Genomic DNA, 23,226 nt, shown 5'->3' with positions numbered 1-23,226 from the left:
ATACATTCAAATTACGCGTAAATACACGTCAATCCACTTCATTTTCACGTCCTTGTCGTCTAATTCTTTCGATTCTCACCAACTTCTTCTTTGCATCGACGCACACTTCAAGTGTAAGGCTTACCATCCCATCGTTGGCCCTTTGACAGACGGAAGGTGGTCGATAGATCAGTCCTCATGGTAGAATGGCGGCCATCCTCTACAACACAATCACTCGCCAAATAGCTCAACTGGAACAGGACTTGGAAAAACTCAACAATGATCATTCTGCTGGTTTACAAGGCAACGAAAACAATGGTTGTTGTCCTGCTCTGATTTTGATCTAGCTAACTAACCAACTATACTATCTGCTATAGGCCAAATATCTGCATCGCTATCTGCACTATCGAAATCTCTGGATGAAGTCGAGTCCATTGCACGGAACGAGATTACTACCTTGAAGAGAGAAAAGGCGCTAGTGTATGTCCATATTCATTGGGTTATATTGCTCGTCGAGGTGGAGCTGCTGCTGTGTCGAATGGAAGCTACAGAGATGGTGTCTTGACTATGAATGCTCACAAACGACAATGCCTCTAGACGTGCATCAAAAATACGAGAAGACTATACTGCCCTCCGCACTACATTCGAGAAATGGAAGGTCCAGTATCAGGCAAAGGTATGCTTGCATGTCGGTTATTGCCGTATATCTAAATCGTCGCAACATTTTTTGGACTCACACCCCTTATAATGTTAGCTACAAGAAGCACGCGACAATGCCCGCTCGGAACTACTCAACCGAAAATCATCACATGCGAATGGAGCTCATAGTACTGATCCACTGGTATGCCAAAAACAAAGCCTTCCACTTAACCTCGCCACGGCTAACACACGCCCCTTGCTACCAAACCACATAGGACCAAACCTCAGAAACATCCGCCCTCCTGTCATACCTATCCCAAGAATCCAACACCCTCTCCACATCCTCCACAAACATGGATAGACTAATCCAAATGGGGTCATCAGCCCTATCTGAGTTGTATGATCAGCGCAGTATGCTCAAATCAACGCAAAGAACCTTATTGGACGTGGCAAATCGCCTGGGAGTGTCGAATGACTTGATTAGGAGGATTGAGAGGAGGAGTAAAGAGGACGCGTGGATTCTTTGCGGTGGTATTGTGGTCACGGTGCTGGTTATGGTAGGCATTGTGTATTATTTTGGGTGACTGTGGGAGTGTAGTGGAGGTATATGAATGGGGCTCTCACAGAGACACATCAAGCTGTAAAAAACCACCATCGTCGTTTGTTAAGTAATTTATGGATCTTTATTGCATTTTTCATATAAATATCTCGCATGAGATCACGAATGATGATTAGGGTGAAGACTAGTTTCAGTGTTATGGGTGGTGGTGATGGGTGATGCTGCTGCTTGAACTGGAATGAATTGAATTGGAATTACGAGGGACTGTGCGAACCGGCTGCAGTTATTCAGAAAGATCAGGAATACCAGGAAGGCTATCCTTCCTTACTCACAGCATTCGAGGAGTGAAACGGTGCAGTATCAGACAAAGGCTGTTTGCCCGTAATCTTGAATCGACTTGAACTTTTTTTCTTAGCTCACACCCGCTCAACTGTAGTTACAAGAAGCAGACGAACATGCACTTGCAGATCCTTCAATCGCCAAATATTCCTTATCCGTCCTTCAAATATCAGCGTCCTTATCAGGACAATCAAAGTCTCCAGATGAAAAAAATGAGCTTCCGACTTTGAAGATGGAGACGGCTCAAGCGTATGTGTTATTGCTGCTGCTATGTGGTGAGATCTGGCAGAGCTGTCGGTGTACTGCTCGTGTCAAGTGAAGGTTGGAGTTGTGTTTGCAACACGTTGTTTAAGCAAACCCTTAGACGATCTCGTGCTGTAGACGAGCATCAATCTCCTCAAACCTTCTTCAAACAGTCATATCCCTCCGTCTCATCATCTTTCGCAACCATGCTTCAACAAGCATGGACAATCTATGATTACGTCTCTCTCCTTCACTCCCAGTGTATCCGCACCTCATCAATTGCTGCCAATTTTTTGCTATACGCTGTTACAATACTCGGGAGTATCAAACGACCTGATACGAAGTGATGAGCATAGATGGATTTCTTTGTGGGGTGTACTTGTGGTGGTGCGCTCATGCTGTGTAGTTCGAGTCATCAAGGTAGCAGCCAGCATTAAATCAAACCAGCATGCTGTAAAAGCTCAATCGCAATTGTAAATGTTGCTCTGTTTCCAAGGTAGACCACATGTACAGTGTAACAAGGACTCAAATTACAGTCAAGATTATAATGTTTTTTGTGTGTGCATCGACGCCTTTGTTTGAATGCTACATGAGGATATTTTGAATGTATCATGCCTAGGGCAAAGGATTAACTTGGCGTGCCATGTGTTCGCCGTGCCATATGTACTGTTGACGAGGTCTCTATTATTGCTCGAGTTTTGCTTGTATGCTATTTTACATGCACGACTATCTTCCATTCCCATTTTATACATTCATTTCGCATCACCTAGTATACACAGGTATCTTCATATTTACTTGTAGCCTAGAACTATTGGTTAGACATGTTAAAATCCCTACTTGCTGCTGCCATTTTACTTACTCATCAATCTACAATGAGAGACCGTGGGCATTCAGATGAGCATCTACAAAAGCGGGAACAATGCCATTTGTGCGAGTATGAGTGGTTGCGTAGTTTTCCTTTACTACACCAAGTAGCAGCATCGTCGAAGCGTCGAGGATTGGTGCCCCTGAAAATCCCTGACCAGTCGTAAGGTCCATAATGAAGCTAGAATAATTCGCTAGTGTTTCTTGTTTCAAATCACATGCTTGTAATAAGCAACTTACATCAAGGGCCCACTGTATCCAGCAACTCGACCCTTGCTGAATAACTCTGTAGCGTTTCCATCATAACCCATGCAATAGACGACTTGGCCTGGTTGTCCTGTAGAGGCAAGACTGAGAGCTATGTCAGCAGCCTTTGCGTGTGTTGGTAGTATGGGTGTGAGCAACGCAAGGTCAAATTGGTCATTGACTGAAGTGGTGAGAGTGGAGGATGGCACAACAAGTTGAGCCTCGAATGTGGTGCGTTTGAAGGTGATGAGTATCTTTACGGCTGTTGAGACTATGTGATTGCACGTCATGAATATTGCATGTTGCTTTGGAAGGAGGAAACAGGTCCCAATTGTAGTTTGGCCATTGGCAGTTGTTGCTGTGACCATCCCAACGATGGATTGCAGTTTTCGATGGGCAAAGCCAGCAGCCTGTTCGTCGGTTGCGGCATTCATAGCGATAGCTAGTTCTTCGACTTGGCTTGAAAGCATGGTAGCAGCTGTCGTCAAAAGCTGTTTCGATGTGAGGGGTTATTTGGGTTGACGTAATGCATTACGTAAAGGATATGTCACAGACGCCACCATCAGGTCACAAACATCATATTGTGAAATACAATTCTGGGGGGTTTCTACAGCTTTGTTTCGCATTTTGATGTAACAAAGCGTCCCAAACTTGTTAACCATTAGAAAGTTTCATTTCAGTCCAGCAGTGACGTTATCGCATCACGACACCAAAACGCAAGCGTCAAACCACTTTAAGTACGTAAATTATACTTTGCATTTTATATAAAGAGGGTATAACAAAAAACTTATAATGAGCAAAAAATTCAAACGAGCCAAAACAGGTATATGCACAACAACATCCAAACCCCCAAACCCCACACTAGCGTCCGTCCATTATGCAACGCAAACCAAAACAACCTTGCATTCAATCACCCCTCACACGCCCCTCCCACATCTTGACACTATCAACGGCCAGCTCAAAGCCCACATTCCTGACTGCACTCTTCATAGCCTTGACAATAACAGCTGATCCAGTATGCGCTTCCACACCTCCAAGCAAGATATCTCGACTGCCTAATACCCACAACATCCCCAACAATATAGCGATTGAATCAATTGGTGTTGAGACATACGAACTTTTACTGCTGATGCTATTATTATCGGTTTTGGGCTTGACGGAGAGGATTTGCAAAGCAGCTTCTTCAACTGCTTTGCATGATGACAAGACGTGGCGTTTTACTTGACTGTTAGCATTACCACGTAGTGACAATCCACCACCAGCAGCATGTTCCTGTTCCTGTTTTATACAAGCAGCACTACTCATAGCAGCTGAAAACCCGCACAAGGCAATAGCAACACTATTATCATCAAGCATACTTGGAAACCTCCTTCCAAAATACTCGATAGTGACATCCAACCCTTCAATACTTGACACGCCCGTCATTCCAGCAACAAGGTAACATAATACAGTCGCTTTGGCATCTTGTGCTGCTATACATTGCTTGAGCAACAAGGCTAGTGATGACGCCAAGTCTTGAGCTATGTCTGCAGTCACTAGCTTGTTGTTTACACAACACAAGTATGGCCATGCCATCGTTACAAGCTTTATTAAGCGGTGGTGACGGTACGATTGAGCGAATACGTCTATGCATATGGGAGCTTGTGGATGTGCTGCCTTTTCGGAAAAGTAGGAATCGACAAAGGAATGGATGTCTGCTGCACATGCTGCATTGTTGGATGTTATAGGTGATGATGAGGTTGTGGATGTGACTGCGACGTGGATGCATCGTGTTGCTCGGTTCGTTAGGTATGCGTGGGTATATGTAGTGGGCGATATACGACGAGCCAAGGATTTTAGTGATAGAGCACATACGAGATAGTTGCGAGCAGGTTGTGGTGCCTTCCTATTATATAATCCGTTGAGAGCTTTGAGTGTTGCGTATAATCGATTGGTAAAGGTAGAGCTTGGATTGCCTAAGGTAAGAGAAGGAAAGCGTGAGCAGCGACGAAGCGCGAAATAAACCAGAGTAGCGATTCGTATCACTCCAAAGCAAAACAGCAGTGACAACCACCGTCCATAATGACTCACCACCAGCCAAATCAGCTTCAACCAGCATACAAGCCATATCAGCTTGATACTCTTCCATCTCATCAGATGCTACGCCACCACTAGCAGCTGCAAATCCATAGAATCCAGTAACCCACTTCATCCACTCCCACAAAATATACACCCATGTCATCACGCTATTACCACTAGGTGGTTGAATAGCTCTCGAGGCAGCTTGATATGCTCGTTGTGGTGACTCTTGAATAGATGCATGTGCCAGCTTTTCACCTGTTGGTGTGCTACCACTACTACTTGGTGTCGCCGTTCCAGCAGCAGCATCAGATTTCGGCTTGTTTGTACTAGTATACCAGGTATACACCAATACGGCAAACAAGACAGCAGATGTCAATGCCCATACTGAATCCATCGACATTGAGGTTGATGGTGGTGCGGCTTGTAGTGGTATGCTACCTCCCAAGACTTTACCAGGTGCATGGGTTTGATGATTATTGACTGCAAAGAAGGATGCCCAAGATACTACCATGGCAACACCCAAGAATTTGACTGTAGAGGTGCTATTATGACCATTGATACTACTACCACTACTATTGGGTGTTGTTGGATCAGAGGATGACGAGGAAGAGGCAGGTGATGCTGCACCACCAGAGACAGGAGGAGACGTTTCTTGAGTCATTGGGTATAATAGATTTGGATCAATCACGTTATTTCCCACTCCTACAGCTCCTGTTCCTGATGCAGCGGCAGCTAGTACTCCAGGCACTCCTTCTCTAAACAACTTTTGTAGCACATCTCGTAGAGCGGCAGCTTCATTCCTCACTCTAGCATTCTCTTGTCGTAGAGCATCAGCTTCGGCAGCATGCTCTTCTCGTACAGTCTTTAAGAAGTCAATATATTCTGTGGCTTTGCGAATGACTGTAGCCTTGTTATCCTTGGTAGCGACTTTGACTCCATCTACTATGATATTGGTATCTTGAGCTGAATCGTCATCTGATTCATCATCTGCAGCAGCATTCTTCTTTCGACTTGTCTTTTTACGACGTTTGGCTGCTATTGCAGCCGCTTCTGATGCTTCAGGAGCATTTAAAGCAGGTACAGATGATTTCAAGTGTTCGATAGATTCGTTTATGCTATTTCTATACTTTTTCTCGGTAACGTTATGAGCTGTCTTTCTGTGTTGTTTGACAACTGGAAGATGAGCAGTTGTTGTTACTGTTGGTGGTGGTATAGCAAGTCGATTTCGGTTTAGCAAGTTTGCTATGGGTACTTTGGCACTGCCATTTGCATCCACAATCATGCCTAAAATGGAAAAGAGATTGTTGGAATGTGCCGCCACCAGATCACCTGGTTTTTTTGTTGTCCTGCCAAACAGAGCCCAGATAGGTGTTTCGCTAGAAATAAACAAAATCCTGTCCATTGTCCCAAGGACATCTCCCATCCATCTCCCAGAAAAGCTCAAGCAACTATGGTTACTAGATGGGACTCGTCGTTCTACTTTGCCATGTCATCCCAAAAAGCGAGTCGCTCATTTTTGCAGTCTCTTGTGCTATTCTTTTCAGATACAACTCTCCATCCTCCTCCTTCCCTTCCAAATCACAATCCAACAACACAATCCCAACTTGAACTCACCTGGATGATGGGCCATTAAACCAAAAGGAAAACCAGGTGACAAGGCAGGTACCACAGAAGAAGCCCCAGCACTGACACTACTAATACTACTACCACTATTCCGTTGTGGTGGCAAGATATCCAATTGTGGCAATTGAGGAGCCATAGGCACAACAGGCTTTTGTTGCAACAACTGCCCTTGTTTGGCACGATGATCATCTATAAGTTTCTTCCGTTGAGCATCCAGCTCTTTACGTTGTTGATTGGATGGTCTACCGCGACGCTTCTTGTTGTGAGATTCAGATGGACTTGCCGGATCGACTTCGGTATTCGCGGTTGATGATGCTCTAGGGTCTCCTGTAATAGCTTTATTCTTCTTGGATTGCATGGTCGCTGGTTTATCCATGGGTTTGCGTTTGTTGTTGGTGCTATTCTTGTTGAGATGCATGCTAATATCTTGCTCTATATCCTGCTCTTCTTCTTGCCCTTGCTCGTCATCATCTTCAGCATGATTTGACGAGTCGATAGACGACGATCGTGACGTTTGACGACGATTGTTAAGATGCGATGGTAGGATTGATTGTGGAGGGATGCTGGTCATGGTAATATCGTCGTTGTGCACAGGTGAAGCCGAACTTCCCGACATGACTATATCTCGTTCTACTATAGGTAGGGTTGGAGGTACTATCAAGAAGGGAAGTGGGAAGCCATTCATCAGACCGATGCCGCTATATTCACCATCCAAGTCATTCATTTCGAATGGAGCATTGGATGATGTATCTGTAATACCATTGATATTGCTGGAATATGCACCTGTGATAGTATTGTCGTTATCAATACTATTCTCGATATCGTCCAGAGCGTGAGCAGCCCGTTCCCACTTGGAAGGATCAAAACCTGTAAACAACAAGGAGCTCTCGCTACTACAAGGTGGCGATTCGGCAGGAGGAGTCAATGTTTGATTATAAGATGTATGGTGTGTGTGTTGTTGTAGCAACAATAGAGACGTTGACCCGTGTAGGAGGTTGTTGTTGTCTTGGGCCAGGAGTGGCTCGTCGTTGATTGCGGATGCGATGCATGATGAGTCGGAGGTAGATTGCTGTAGGAAGTGAGCCTCTATAGCGTCTTCTTCCATAAACAAGGGATCAAAGTGTTGAGGGCTTCCAGCCATTCCTCCTACTATAGGTTGAAATGTTAGATTGAGCTTTATGAATAATTTGATGTTGTGCTGTACAGGCTATACACAGATGTGTCAGCGATACATACCATGATTGAATTGACTCCATAGCAGGTTTTGAACCTGAGCTTGCATGATCTTGTTTGGATCAGAATGGCCAAGATGAGAAAGAGCTTCGTCGTCTTCAGGGTTGAGGAGTGACATTGATGGTGGATGACGAGGAGAGTGACGGTGTCTAATAGTGAGTTGGCTGTACTATGTGATTAGATGTTTAATTCCGTCGATCTTCTATGATGGTCATGATGTTTTGGGCTGTTGTAGACTTATGGCCTGATAACCTTCAATGGTGGACTTTTTTGATTTGTGATTTGAGAAAAACCTGTACACAACCAATTCAAGCTCAGCTTATTGTTAGAACTACGGAGCTTAGAGATAGAGATAGTTGTGAGATAGGGTACGAGACAAGAGTGAATACGCTTTAGTATGACGCGTTGTTGAACTTGTTGAATATTCACCGACTAACCTCCAAGTTTCAAACAATTAGATTCTGACACTCAACTGAAGATGGACACGTTAATCTCATATTTACCGGATGACAACTTGCCGCGATTCATAGCGCTAGTATCGGCTATCGCTTTTGGCAACTGTGTCCAGTGTTTCTTGACAAAGGATGTCGTCGCAAGAATCTACTCAAAACAAAAGGGCCAAGGTACGAAGAAGAATACCTGGATAGCCATTCAATCGTTTGATCGTATACCCAAACTGCTTCTATGAGAAGAACGCATGCATCTTTGGGGTTGTTGTGGCAGCAATTTGAAGCATTGGTTGTTGGATGTCGCTGCATCAGCCTCAACCATCAGAACCTGCAATTGTGGACTACCAGATCTCATACTTGACCTCACGTCACATACATCTCTTCAAATACTTACTCGTTCACTTCCTGCAGTCTCACCCTTGATGGCAAGAATGATGGGAACTTGGACACTCACTTCCTCTGTCATTCGGCTCTATTGTGCATACAATATCCGTGAACCTGCGTAAGCTTGTTAATTGCTATTTCGGCCTGATTTCCTTCTGCTTGCTTCGATACTGAACTGAAACTCAACTGAACTTGAAACTCACAGTATCAACCACTTAGGCTATACAAGGTGACAATGATCTCATACGTCATTGCCTTGTTCTCCTTCTTGTCGGAGTCAACCGTATTCAATACCGCCGAAGTCTTTTCTGCTCCAGTCATATTACCCTTCCTCTTTTCGAGTATGTATAAATTGTCAGTCTCAAAATTGAGGATTGAACTATTGAACTGATTCAAACCTTCTACATCTTACTAGCGTCAAGCTTATTATGGATGAGCTACTCGTACTCTTATTACTTCCCCTCATAACCGACACCTTCTGACCTTTTAGAATTGTGTGATTTTTTGAGACAATACATGATAAAGATTACCTGAATGAGCCCAAGCGCTTGCAAAATTTATTACTTGAAATCATTTTGGGGTGTTAAGCTGAAAACCGCTTGCATAATGGACTCCTAGATTGATACTCGGCTGAAACCGAAAGTCAAAAAAGCCGGATACGTCTTATTGTAAATTCAGCCCTTGAAAGGAAGACATTTGACGATTTCATTCGTGGGTTTGGTGTTCATGATTCCACAGCAGAACAAAACTGACAATAGTTGTCTCGTGTTAGATCGAAAGTGTACGTGGCTTCTGGATTACAGGTTATCCAGGCAGTATCGATATTGCCACAATTCCATGGTGCGAAGCGAATTTAAACCTTTTAAAAGTGGTCTATGGCGGTGTCTTGTCGTTTGACGCCTTTTTGAGGTAAGAGTTTCAATGAATTAGCAGGACGAGAACTTTTTTTGTCATCATCGATATCTCGCGGTTCGGTCTCGAAACGGTCATCTTCAATACTGACCAAGTGTACATAGAGCATTTTGCTTTGTCTTAAGCTTGGTTGCCAAGTCAGAACATCAACATTAGGTGACGCTTTTTGCGTACTGCTGCTTGAACTTATATTAGTGATGTCACAGCATTTATATCCAGACGTAAAGAATCTCGCTACTGTTAGACTAGAAGATGCCACTCTCTGTCTGTAAATGTTGAAAGACGCTCCTCACTAACAACATCATTTCTGTCACAGGAAGTTGTATTCGCTTTATAGCAGGCCCATATTGATGCTGCTACGGGACATGGGATCTGATGCCGTAATAGAAGCTGCTACTCTGGCATTGCCGATCTCGAAGCTTGAATTAGGGATATTGTGTTGGAGAGTACCTTGATAAATTTCTAATTTCAATCAACGTGGGCTCAATCCACATTCCTATACGTCTCGTTTGTGTCTCGTTTCTGTTTGATGTGTCGGTATGCAAGTTGAGATTCTTGCAAACACAAGTCATTTCGTTGTTGAGTCCAAGTTGAGGTCAAGAATGTTATGCGATCGGTCACTAAAAGCAGTATGCACGTACTTTTAGAATGTATAATGGCAAATACGAGTGTAATTTAGCAGTACGAAATGCTTGATGTGATCTCTGCAACGTGTTGATAAGTTGACGGGACAGCAATGGAAGCCGGGTGCTTGACAAACCGGACGTTTCTGGTAGATAATTATCATCTTCACGTGGATTGTTGAAGCCGGAGCAGAGCGTCCGGCGAGCAATGAACTTTGCACTTCATGCTACAGCATTCCAGACCGCCAAGTTCGACGATGGTGAAAAAAACGTTTTTGTTTCTTATAAAAAGCCTTATCAGGAAGTATTAAAAATAGAATATCCTTGCGCTCATTCTATTCGTCGAAGTCATTTTGTGCTCTCATATTCGGAATCGCGTATCGTCCAACATTTCAAACAAACTAACAAACCACACCAAGCAGCGCAAAACAAAACTATAACTTCTACCTCATCGCTGACAGGACATCCATCACAAGCAGTGCTTTAGATGGATAGCTGACATTAAGCGGAATCGGGATCTTTTGATTCTTTTATCCAGCGCATCATCATCAAAAAACCTCCCCAAAAACACTTTATTCACGGGTTGACCTGATTTGACCATTATAAATAGCCTTTATATTCCAAGAATTAGAGATATGAGCTCCAATGCACACTCGGAGTCGTTGGAGACCTCCCAAGAGATTCCCGTCTCGTCGACAGGCCTCACCTTCAATCTTCCATCATCATCAAACACCAATGAAGATACAAGAAACAACAACCGGTCAAGTGTGCGAAATAATCTAAAGACTCTATCAAAGCTGTCTTTATCTATGGTCCCAGTACAGGAGGAAAGCACTCCTACTTTGGCTGATGGACGAGAGCTTGTTGTTGGATTTCGCACATATACACTTGGTACGTATTAAGTGGCATTGTCATATCTTGTTTTCGTTGGACAGTATCGTATTTGTATGATATGTATACGTTCACAATCGAATTTAATCATTATTTATTATTTTGCACGCTCTACATTCAGAGGTCGAACGCACACGTACTCAAGATGCCAAGAGGAAGAAGAAGCCAAAAGTCGTCATTGATGACATGGCAAACTATGATCTACATAAAATCACTGTAGATCAGGTATTCCAACGGTTCTCGTCTCATCCTACTCGCGGTTTGGATGTGGAAGCTGCTACCTCGAGGTATGTAAAACCCATATGCTACAGTGTTTTTGTTGGCTTGGATCTGAAGAGATGTCCACCCAAAATACTCGAAACCTTACACATCTTTATCAAAATCACACAGGTTGGCTCGAAATGGAGGGAATGTCATTACTCCAGTTCGACCAAACTACTTCAAGAAGCTATTCGACTTGTTCTTTGGTGGATTTTGTCCCATCTTGTGGATTGCTTGTGTCATGGTCTTTATCTCATGGCGTATGCATTTGACGTTGTAGCCAATCTTCTCATATCTACTAAAACATCAAATATCATAGAACCACTTGGAAATCCAAACCCAGCAGCAATAAACCTCGCTCTCGCAATCCTCCTCCTCATCGTCATCATCAGCCAGGCCGTCTTCCAAGGCTACCAGGACTTTACGTCCTCCCAAGTTATGAAGTCAATCACAAACATGGTAAACGCTGACGCTCGAGTGACTCGAGACGGCGCATCAACAACCATACCATCCGCAAACCTCGTACTTGGTGATCTAGTCACGATAAAATATGGAGTTAAGGTACCTGCTGATTTAAGGATTATTCGCGTCGCAGGTTGTAAAATTGATAAATCGATATTGACGGGAGAGACGAAACCGATACCTGCTTGTGTTGATTGTACGGATGATAATCCACTGGAAAGTAAAAACATGGCTATGATGGGGACCTTTGTCACTGAGGGCGAAGCTGATGGCATTGTCGTTGGTGTTGGTGATAATACGACAATGTAAGTCATCCATTCGAAATTTCCGATTGTGTAATCATTTTGCTCACGTCAAAGACACTTTCCGATAGGGGTAAAATCATCAGACTATCAACAAAACAAGTCACCAAACCTTCTCTACTACAAATCGAAATCAGTCGATTTGTGTTTATTGTTGCAATATTGGCATTCACTACGTGCTTCTTTTGCCTTATACTCTATGGAGCATGGCTTAAGAACGCATATCCTGGATTCATGACGGTTTCAACGGCTGTTGTTAATGCTTTTTCAGCTTTGGTTGCTTTTGGTATGTCTTGGTGGTTGGCCGAAATGTTGGATTTTTTGCTATGGCAAAAAAGGGGCGCTAACTTACGGTTTATCCTTTTACTAGTTCCTGAAGGTCTTCCGTTTGCCGTTACCCTCACTTTGACCTTGGTTGCTCGTCGCATGTATGAGAACAAGGTGCTCGTGAAGGTATGCAAAAGTTTCAAACTTTGCAACAACAACAAAACACCATCGATATTTTGTTATGACTTATGTCGAAAGAACTCAACTTTGACTCCATTCGATTCAATCGTCTCATCCAAAACCTCTCTAATAGAACCTCACTACAGTCGAAACACTGGGCGCAATCAACGTGCTATGCTCAGACAAGACAGGAACACTAACAACCAACCTAATGGTGGTTGCAAGTGCTGCCTTCTTCAACAAAGCACTGGATATGGACAAGATGGATTTAAACGAATCTGGTCCTCGAGAACTCGTCACTGTAGCTTCGCTTTGCAACAACTCGACATTTGATCCAGCCAGTAAGGTAGCAAATCCTTCTCACTCTGCTGAATGGAAGGTGAATGGAGATGCTACTGATAATGCTATATTGAGGTTTGGACAGAGATATCTGGATGTTGATAGTACTAGGGCCGATTATGATAAGGTATTAATGATCAGTGATGACCGGTTTTGCGCCACCCTACTTGTGCTCTTACATTTTCTCAATATCCCCCTTTTCGGAATAGCTCACAGTCCTACCATTTAACTCGAAAAACAAATTTATGGTATCCATCTTACGCCCAAATATTCCAAACCACCCCTTCAACTCGAGCACCGTAATCATATTAATGAAGGGTGCTCCAGATATACTCTTACCTCGCTGCACTTCATACATTGATCCTGAAACTGGACGCGTTGAATCACTTACCGATGAGAAAAAGTCTCGATTAACTGCCGTACAGGAAGATTGGGGTGAACGTGCTGAACGAGTGCTCTTGTTGGCTAAACGTGAGATGGGGAGTGTTGGAGCTGAAGATGTGAAGTGTTATCAGGGGATGGAGGAGAGCGCTGTTGTAGAGTTGGCGTGTAATTTGACTGTTGTTGGTATGGCATCTGACTGTTTACTGTTTTTCGTTTTGCCGATGAAAACATTCAATAGTAACTCATTCGTATGTGCAATAGGTATGGTTGGCATTGTTGATCCTCATCGACCTGAGATTCCTGGTGTGGTCAAGACGTGTCGTCAAGGTATACTTAATCAGCACCATGTCTGAGGGTTATCGACCCATTTTTGAATTGCTAATCGATTCATCCCTTTTTTACACGGCATTTACCAGCTGGTATTCGTCTTTTCATGGTTACGTAAGTTGGCATTGGGCTCGTCACTTGTGAAGAATATGTCGGGATGTATTTTTGGTTGATACACAAACAGACTTGTCTTTTTTTGCCCAACCATTCCATAATTCAAACATCATGTCTCTAATGTAGTGGTGATTTCCCAACCACAGCAGCAGCCATCGCCCGAAAAGTCGGAATCTTTACACACAAGGAAACACATACAGTAGCCAGCTTGTCTACCGAGAATCCCTCAGACCCAACTCGATTTACCGCTGAGCACCATCACCGAGACCACTCTCTCCTATTGAGTGGTAAAGACTTGGAGTCGCTCACTAATGAGCAATGGTCGCTTGTCGTTACGTACAATGTAAGTTTGTTGTTGTGCCTGTGAATGTTGTGAAAAACGATACCATCTGTACACTTTGGCGTTTCTTCGCAGGAGGTCGTATTCGCACGAACCACACCAGAACAAAAACTCCGTATCGTGCACGAATTCCAAGACCACGATTTCATTGTTGGAGTTACTGGTGATGGTGTGAATGATTCACCTGCTCTGAAGCAAGCCAATATTGGAGTCGCTATGGGGTCTGGTTCCGATGTCGCTATGGAAGCCGCAAGTCTTGTATTGCTGGATTCCAATTTCGCTTCTGTCGAAATTGCGTTGGAGAGTGGGAGGTTGGTGTTTGATAATTTGAAAAAGGTAAAGGGCGGAGATGTAGTTGATGTCTCTTGAGCAAAAAATAGTAAAGGACTTCCACAATTCATGTGATCGATTGGTACAACTAACACCTCTCCAATCTCTTTCTTGTACAGGTCTGCCTCTACTTGTTACCCGCTGGATCATTTGCAGAATTGATTCCAGTCTTGATCAACTTTTGTCTTGGGGTTCCTATTCCATTGTCTCCGTTCTTCATGATGTAAGCGCTCAGTTAGTCGTTTGTCATAACTGATGCCATCTTCTTATTCTACTCTTTCCCTCTCAAAACCAGCGTCATATGCATATTCACCGACCTGGCACCTGCTCTGTCACTTATGTACGAGCCCGCCGAAGCAGATTTGCTGAATCGCCCACCTCGAAATGTAAAGAAGGATCATCTAGTCGATGGGAAACTATTGATACATGCGTACTTGTTTATTGGGATGGTTGAGGTAAGATTAGTTCTTGACAAAAACAGGGGAGCGCAAATATCATGATTGCTTACACACCTCGCCTCTTGTTCCTCATAGATGATATGCGCACACGCAATGTTCTTCATGGCAGTCTCCGACTCTCTTGGCGGAGTAGGCCCATCGAAGCTGTTTCTCGCATTCGATAAATGGACTGATGGATATCTGGGATTTACTGGTGATCAGCTGAATAATGCTACGAATGTTGGCAACTCTGCGTACGTTGCTTCCCATCACGTGAATTTTTTTTTGTGGGGTCGCACTCAGATTTTTTCTAACAAATACCAGTTACTTTGTATGCTTGGTCGTGATGCAATGGGGTAATCTATTTGCAACACGTACGCGCCACCTCTCGTTGCTTCAACACTCGCCAGTATCGAATCCGAAACTTTTTATTGCGCCTCTGATATCTTTGAGGTGAGGCGTTAAAAATATCAAAGCTCAACGAGCCATGTCTAACTCTGGACAAATCTGTTTTATACTAGCTTTGCACTACTAGTATTATACGTACCATGGTTTCAGACGACATTTGGGACCAGTCCTATTCCCGTCAAGGTAAGAGAAAGCGAGAGCTTATGAGGACATAAAGTATCCAATCACGTCATTAAATTTGACTTTTTTTGGCTGATAGTTCTGGCTCATTCCAATCCCATTCGCAATATTCATCCTGATTGCTGATGAGCTACGCAAACTTGCTACGAGATTGTATCCGAATTCGTTTATTGCAAAGATGGCATGGTGAATGAACATAGGAGTGTGTGTAAAAACATTCCATCTTGAAGTTTGTTTTATTGTTGAAGAGAAATACAATATAGATTTGATTTGTGATTTGTTAATGGAATCGGGCCGTGTATTTGGGTTTCTTGGGCTTCAAAATTTCAAATGCAAGACAAGAACAGGAGTCTCGATGTGTTATTCATGCAAAAACCCAAGGTTGTCGACAATGCATCTGTAGAATAATAGCCACAAGTTTTCCTCATGTTCATCACGACCACAGGAGGTAGCAATCATCCATCTTTTAGCACAAAGTGCACCCAGTGAATTAAGAGGGTTCATTGCACGTAAATACACCCTTGGGTGTTCAACAAACATCACATTCACCAAACAGCGTCTTGAAATGTTTAACAATTCGTTACCTGTGCATCTTGGCGGCTACAAGTCAAGCAGCAGATATAGCACGAGCATACTATTAGAATCTATTAAAGTCTTGAACAGCTGCTGGTTAAACTCGAAGATTGTGCCTGCATCGAGGAAAAAGAAAGGTAAGCAACCTTGTAACATCCCGCGTTTTGGATATTGAAGTACCTTCTGGCAATATTCACAATGACTGGCTTCTGAAAAACGCACCAAGAATGCATCTTGCCATCGTCCACATTGGAAGCCACAAAGGAGTGCTTATTGAGCCTTGATTGGATATTCTGTCCCTGAGGCACCAAAACAGTTCTGTGGCCATCCAACGACGAGATCACGGTTGTGGTACGTGTGTATTCCCATAGAAAGTCGCAGAGGAATACGGAGGAGAAGCCTACTAAATAGGTGTCAATCAGAAGCGCAATGGTCTGTAGCAAAATTGATGATACAACGAACCAAACTGCAAAGAGCGACACATAAACGTATAAGATACTCGAAGTCAGATAAATAGCTTGTGATTTCACTTACACATCATCTCGTTTTCTCGATTAGCGTCCATTAGCTTTTCTTCCAAACATCCAATACAACATTACGAGCACATACACCACCACAACGAGAATGAGGACACGCTTAGTCCGTCCATCCACGTGCCATAACACTCTCAAAACCCTCTATACTCCTCAGATCCTCCCAAAACGCCTTCCAACACCACCAATAATCTCCACAATGAATTCATGCTCTTACTCGTCAAAACGAACCCACACACCACCTAAACAACCATTAATATTCACACCTCCATCCATAAACATGGCCAACAACCCCTCCTCCCATCACAAACCACTACTTCAGGACGTCATCATCTACGAAAAATCAAACCAACTGAAAGCTTACGCGCTCCAGCTTACTGCTCTGTTACTAGTAGTAATGACGTGGAGTGCAGCTTCTTATGCGTGGCTAACGCTGGATGTGCCGGATGGGAGTGTTCTTGTTACCGGGTATGCGTGTTTATGTTGGTATGAGACCAATCCCAGTAGACTGAGTCTGTCGTTTTTTTTGCGCTGTAGGGAAAAGAAGTACAGAAGAGCAGATGTGCTGGAACGCATAAAGGACGTGTTTCCGTATGCGGGGCTGACGCTGGTTGTTGTGGTTTTTATTCAGATTACGGCAAAGAGGTATGTTGGGTTGGGTTGGCATTGCAGTAGAAACGTAGAGGCTTTGAAAGTCCTCGATTGTGGAATGATACATTTTCTGTTAGGTTTTTTTCTTACACTGTCTCCTCTCATATAGGACAGTGAAACGAATCACACTTCTCCAAGATGGCAAACACTTTGTCCTGGATTCACCTAATTTGATACCACCATTCAGACGAGTGTATGCTGTTAGCGAGTTTACTAAATCGACGGTTGTTCCTAATGGTATGTGTGATGTGTGTGTGCAAATAAATTCCAAATAATGGTTGAGCTATTTCTTTGCGATGTCCCAACCTCACACAATCCTCCTTGAAACCATAGCAACATCATATACGTCACTGACACTGAAAAGAAAAGGGCATTTCATGCCATACATGATTGACGGTGGTGGAAAATTTTACGAGTTGGATTACTTTAACAAGATTTTCTAAAACACTGATGAGTCTTTGTTGTCGCTCTGGTTTGTAAATTATATTATTGTAGAGCTGCTATACACATTCTTTGCTCCCCTCTCTGGTTCTCATACAAAATAAATCATACATCATCTCGACCGCAAAAAACCAACAGTTTCCACCCTCTGCATATATTTCACGTACTCATCCGGTCCTCCTCTATTCTACACAACACAACTCCCTTCACCTTCCCTACCGCCAGTACTACAATCAAGCAAAGGGCCCTCTTCCAGACAGCACGGCTCTCAAAGCCCTATACTCTTCTTGATCCTGAATCATACTCTCATTCAATTCAGGCCCACCACCGTAAAACGTGAATAGCTCATTCCATACTATTTTACTTAATAACACCATGTCCCGTTCAGGAAGTATTTGAGGATTTATCTTGTTGGTATTTGGTAGTAAGAGTGGCGATTGGTCTATGGGTCCTGGTGGTGATGCATCTGTGAGAAGTAAGAGAGGAGAGTTAGTGATTAGCGAAGACAGGCCAATTGGTTTGTAGTAGGCGTATTCTCTCCCTCATATACCAGCCAAACAATAAGACAACCACATCAACTGGAATTCCAGACACTTACTGCCAACCAAAAACGCCCTCCACTCAGCCATCCATCCCATACTAATAAAATACTGCACTCCACCATCCCTCTTCCACCTCGTAAACAGCTCCCGTTCAGCCTGTCTCTTGCCGTTCATCGCGACATCCTCCCTCCATGTCGTATTCGTAACAACAGTATATAACGAGGCAATTACGGTTCCAACTTTGGCACGTTCAGCTGAATGTGAGGAGATGGTACCACACCATTTGTGGCATTCGTAGCACCATATTTCGAGAGTGTTTAGTTTTGCTGTTAGGGTGTGTTGCTGATTATGTGTGCTGTTGTGATTATGGGTATCTGAGGAGGCTGTGATGTTGTTATTGGTGTTGGATGATGATTTATGGTCGAGAGCGTGGCGAGATTTGAAGCGGCCACAGCCTATTGATGTGCATCCGGCCTAATTTTGAAATTGTGTGAGGTAGTTAGTTAAGGAGTGTAGTTCTTAGATGCTTAGACAGACATGGTGAATTTGCTTCGCTCTCTGATGTACTCTCCATGCTCTTCCAAAACCACTCGTCTACTATCATTTTCTTCACTTCTTCAGCACACACTATCATAGTTTCATTTAACCCAACCCACACTCTCCTAGTCTTCTTTGCTCCAGCAAACACCCTCATAGTCTCGTTTGTTCCAGCAAACACTCTGCTGCTCTCAATTCCTCTAGCAAACACTCTCACCGGCATCTCCTGCAGCACACTTTCCTCTACTTTTCTTTCCAACACCTCCTCCATTCAATAATGCAACAGACTCTCTCCACTTACAGCAAGGCAAAACCACAAATCTGGACTTCCAACATGACAGTTTGGAAACGTGCATTTAGGTCCTTGACCATCAGCATCGTCTGCAACAAGAGCAGCAAACGTCCTCGTCCGTTCTCTAATGACTGAATCCTGTAGTGAATTCAGATGCAAGCATATCTGATTTGTAGTCCAATTTTGAAAGTAGAGCTTCTATAAGCATGGAGTTTCGAGTTAGTATGTGTGCCAGAGTAAGGTTGGTCATATTAATGAATTGTTGAAGGTGCTTGAGATATATCAGCGAAGAGGCCAGAAAGGAGGAACAGGATCGATGTAATATGCTTGCCTTCCAAGTCGAGTCTGGAGAACAGAATGTGATGCGACGGTGGACGTGACATCTTCGTTGCTAATATGAGATAGATATGAGATCCATAGTTCTTTGATACGAGCTGACTTCAGAACACGTGCACTTACATAGACAGTTTCATCAACAACTTGGTCCAGCCATTTACAGGTCTTTGATAGCCTTAATACGTCTCTACCAGCCAAGAACCTGTAAATACAAGACGACTTAATCAGTTATAGACTCTATCTTCAATTGCGAGGGAAACAATCAAAACACATGTTAAGTAGTAAATGTCAGAGATTACACGTACAGGATCAGGATCTGCTGTATCAGCTCTACAGGTAGTTCCGTGAGACTTGTTGGTGCCTGATACATGGTGACCGTGATATCTCGTTGGTCTCGTTCTTGCGCCAACATTCTGTTTATATTTAAATGTCGTGTTTTGTGATTAATAGGTCTAGAGACCAAAGAGGGAATTAGTATCATAGTCAAATTATATTCAGCGAAGTGTTAATGATGAACCTGCTAACTTGCCTCTTTCTTTTAACTCGCCTTGGCAACCTAGGACGGCAACTCTAAGTGCGATAAACTCTATTCAGGTCAGGAGGTATGTGAGATGATATAACGTGACTTATAATCAACACTGAGCGGGCCATGCAATACAATTCATTCACGCGCATATTCACCTATTTAGCTCGTGGTGCTGATGGTCTTTGGTTCTCGAAATTCCAAACATCAAACCCACGTAATTTGACGATTTACTATGTCCAAGTCGAGCAGTTGATACATTTGATGCCCATTGCAAGGCAATTTGGTATGTGTAGGAAGTAGCAAACGCTTATCTTGAACTGTCTCGAACGTTTCAAAAATTGATCTAAACTGTCGCGTGCCCTTCACTCTAGATCTTTAACACGGATCAAGTCGGGGAGGGCTGTTACAAAGATACAGAAACATACGCGCACATATGGATCATGATCTAAGTCTCTCTTGCCTTCTATTGGGGTCTTGGGAACATGAAAGTTCGATGACATCCCATCCTCATTCTGGATTTCTTTCAACGTTCACGCTAAGGGGGTGAACGCTAGTTAAGGGCAATAAGGAGAAGTGTTGGGACGCTTTTTGCATACACTCTCTGAGCAAACTGAGACATCAGTCATTGACCTGGGTTAGCTACAGAAGCTAACTCGGATTCCAGGCTGCTCAATGGCCGTCAATGAGTAGCACAGTTATGTACTTGGTATTTGGACCGGTCTCAAGTCAGAATCGTTGTCTTTGGTCGCTGAAAGTAGATGGCTTCAAAGTTGCCAACGTTGTCACTAAAAACAGCTAACATGCTTTTCACAAACATTTTGTTGAACATGTTGAAGGCCGCATGTGACCTGGTTTGGCATTACTTTCTAGTATGTTTTCGCATATTTTCAAGGACTGGAAGAATCTTCCTGAATCCGCCACGGGTTGGTGATGTTGGGGTTTGGACGCAAACTTGAACAAAGAGGTTGACAAACACCGCTGCATGTGTTTGGTATCTGCATTCGTTTGTATAGAGTGTCATGACATGTAGTTTTATAGGTCAAACCTCCTTCAAACAAGCTGAAACGCGAATTCGGTCGTGTGCTGTTTTGTGTCGTTTTCCGACTTGTCTATTCCCAAAAGTTCAATGAAGTGTTATGAGACAACGAATAATGAATGGTTGAACTGCAGATATGTAGAGATCCTTGCGGAGGTAAATCGCACTGGTGGAAATTCTTGCAAAGTCGTCAGTTCTTTAAAATCTAGAACACGCTCGCTCGGATGCTGATTGCCGCTGGATCTAGGCTCAAACCCCAGACTGTCAGCAAGAAGGAACCCCAGCAGTCCAAAAAAATCAAAAATTTAAAATAAAGTATGCGTCGGCTACGAGTGTCAGAAGCTGTAAGTATTTCACGTTTCGTTGTCTTCCAACACTTGGCTCATTAGTTTTTCTTCTTTCACTGACAGTGCCTCGAATGTCGAAGACGCAAGATAAAGGTAGATCAGTTTCCCACAGCGTTTTCTCTTTATTCGGCGCTCAAATCCCACGCTGGTTTGCCTCCAGATGTATTGCTAATCGCCATGTTCGTCTTTAATGTAGTGTGACGGAGTCAAGCTGCCAGCTTGTGGGCCTTGCAATAGCAGAACAAAGAAGGCAGTCTGTATATGGCGGAGATCTGGAACTACCAAGCGTCTACCTGATCCAGGGCCTGTTGAGTCTGACAGCAGTCAACCCTCGACGCCTGATCAGTCGCATTCATTCAGTAACACCACGACCACTACCATCGTCCGGTCACCCAATCCTCATCGTCGCCCACATTCATACGTGGCGAATGAAACGTTGGAAAGATTTCATTTTGACGTGTCATTCCATGTGGATCTGGAGAGACGTTACTTTTCGATGCCAGCAATTCCATGTATGTAATTCTGCATTCGCAAGAAGCAACATGTAACGAATCTTATGGCCCAACTTTCCTTGCCAAAAATCTATAGTACAAATCGTAAATCCTCTGGACCGAGTCGACATCAGAGGGCTTTACCAGACCTTCTTTTCGTTTATATATCCTGCAGAAGTTTTGGCGTGCCATATTCATCAGCCAAGCTGGATGTATGGTGGTGCATCTCATTTGTCCAAGAATCAGCTCATTTCTAATGCGATATGCGCTTTGGGTATGTGGACGCTTCAGTCAGAGGTTTTAAGACGAAACACTTTAGTTAATTTTATTGACTATAGGGGCGACAGTATCTTCGCAAAACGGACTATCTCAATTCGGAAGTACTCCAGCCGAACGTAGCCGGCCGTTCATTGATAATTGTCTTGCATTGTTGGCAGACTCTACCCAACCACCGTCATGTGAATGCGTACAAGGCCTTTCCCTACTGTTTCTATACCATGAACATCTAGGCCATGGTAAATATTCCCTCGCAATCATTTTATAATTGTTTCCAAAGTTCAACGATCTGACTCGTACGTTTTCTTCCTCAGCACAAGAGCACGTATTCTACCTCAGACTTTTATCTCAAATGATGATGACATTACGAATGGACGAAGATCCGGACGATCTGATAGACCAGGGAGCATTGCCTCCTAAAACCTTCCTGGAAAAGGAGACGTGGAGAAGGCTGTGGAGTTCTCATTTTGTTGCTGAAAGAAGTAATTTGCAAGCATGCATATTATTCCGTTTTGTGCTACGACATACTCTAACACTTAGACAGCAGCACTCTCCTTGCTAACCGGTACACCATCAATAACCCTGCGAGGACAAGACGAGCTGGATGAGGTGTCTCATGTCAAGCTCCCCTGTTGTGAGTCCACTTGGCTCGCCATATCACCCGAAACGGGCGAAGTGGATCAGGAGATAAGCACTATCGAATCTACAGACTCGCTGCAAGCTGGATTAGAGGTCATTCGACTGTTCTCCTTGTCTCTCAGAGTTGCAAATTTATACAACATGGAGTCATGGTCGTTTGTATCCTTTGAACCGAGGAAGATGCCAGAGTTTCCTGAAGGTTTGATATTGCTAGTGGTTTGTATCACTGAAAGATCAGTATTGACATTTGTTTTATGTAGATACCTTGACACGGCAACTTGTAGTCAAGAACCTTGACTTTGGACCCGTAATGATAACGCGTCTACATCAATTCTATGCTCAGTTGCCGCCATACATGAAATTTGAATGCAGCGAGTGGCATTCTGTTGAGAATGGGCTGCATAGTTGGTTTCGCGACTTTCGAGACAAGGAGAACAATCCGTTTAACGTTGTGTTTGTACATATGTTGTTTCATACCTCACTGATTGGGATATCAAAGGTACGTTTTGTAGAGGGAGAACAGTATTTGCGCTGCTGGCCACACAACTTAGTTGTTACCCTGTTTTAGCCTGGAGCAATCCTAGCAATACGAACACTATCATCGGAAGATGCTCTAGCGGATGCTAGTGT

At 43.5% G+C, this 23,226-nt stretch overlaps 4 protein-coding genes across 4 annotated transcripts; all 4 read left to right on the top strand.

The window, feature by feature from the left end:
• Nucleotides 1-185: 185 nt before the first annotated feature.
• Nucleotides 186-2,106, top strand: SmJEL517_g02754 (uncharacterized protein; the record flags this gene model as incomplete). The annotated part of the gene is made up of 7 exons (XM_031168682.1): nucleotides 186-273; nucleotides 357-459; nucleotides 577-655; nucleotides 734-820; nucleotides 894-1,175; nucleotides 1,614-1,765; nucleotides 1,881-2,106. The coding sequence occupies 7 exons, from the start codon at nucleotides 186-188 to the stop codon at nucleotides 2,104-2,106; spliced, it is 1,017 nt and encodes a 338-aa protein (XP_031025433.1).
• Nucleotides 2,107-8,264: 6,158 nt separating this feature from the next.
• SmJEL517_g02753 (uncharacterized protein) lies at nucleotides 8,265-9,010 on the top strand (the record flags this gene model as incomplete). The annotated part of the gene is made up of 3 exons (XM_031168681.1): nucleotides 8,265-8,409; nucleotides 8,647-8,737; nucleotides 8,839-9,010. 3 exons carry the CDS (start codon nucleotides 8,265-8,267, stop codon nucleotides 9,008-9,010), a joined length of 408 nt encoding a protein of 135 aa, XP_031025436.1.
• A 1,779-nt stretch (nucleotides 9,011-10,789) lies between these two features.
• Nucleotides 10,790-15,566, top strand: SmJEL517_g02752 (uncharacterized protein; the record flags this gene model as incomplete). Its single annotated transcript, XM_031168680.1, has 18 exons — nucleotides 10,790-11,045; nucleotides 11,167-11,332; nucleotides 11,436-11,566; nucleotides 11,626-12,073; nucleotides 12,142-12,356; nucleotides 12,441-12,523; nucleotides 12,651-12,983; nucleotides 13,066-13,423; nucleotides 13,502-13,567; nucleotides 13,657-13,681; nucleotides 13,808-14,024; nucleotides 14,097-14,357; nucleotides 14,471-14,574; nucleotides 14,647-14,806; nucleotides 14,885-15,042; nucleotides 15,113-15,241; nucleotides 15,310-15,379; nucleotides 15,456-15,566. The coding sequence occupies 18 exons, from the start codon at nucleotides 10,790-10,792 to the stop codon at nucleotides 15,564-15,566; spliced, it is 3,291 nt and encodes a 1,096-aa protein (XP_031025437.1).
• A 1,196-nt stretch (nucleotides 15,567-16,762) lies between these two features.
• SmJEL517_g02751 (uncharacterized protein) lies at nucleotides 16,763-17,576 on the top strand (the record flags this gene model as incomplete). The annotated part of the gene is made up of 4 exons (XM_031168679.1): nucleotides 16,763-16,950; nucleotides 17,020-17,127; nucleotides 17,243-17,370; nucleotides 17,467-17,576. The coding sequence occupies 4 exons, from the start codon at nucleotides 16,763-16,765 to the stop codon at nucleotides 17,574-17,576; spliced, it is 534 nt and encodes a 177-aa protein (XP_031025377.1).
• Nucleotides 17,577-23,226: the final 5,650 nt, after the last annotated feature.

The sequence above is a fragment of the Synchytrium microbalum genome (assembly GCF_006535985.1).
Source record: "Synchytrium microbalum strain JEL517 chromosome Unknown SmJEL517_scf0012, whole genome shotgun sequence".
NCBI lineage: Eukaryota > Fungi > Chytridiomycota > Chytridiomycetes > Synchytriales > Synchytriaceae > Synchytrium > Synchytrium microbalum.
This window is presented reverse-complemented; position numbering and strand designations above follow the sequence as displayed.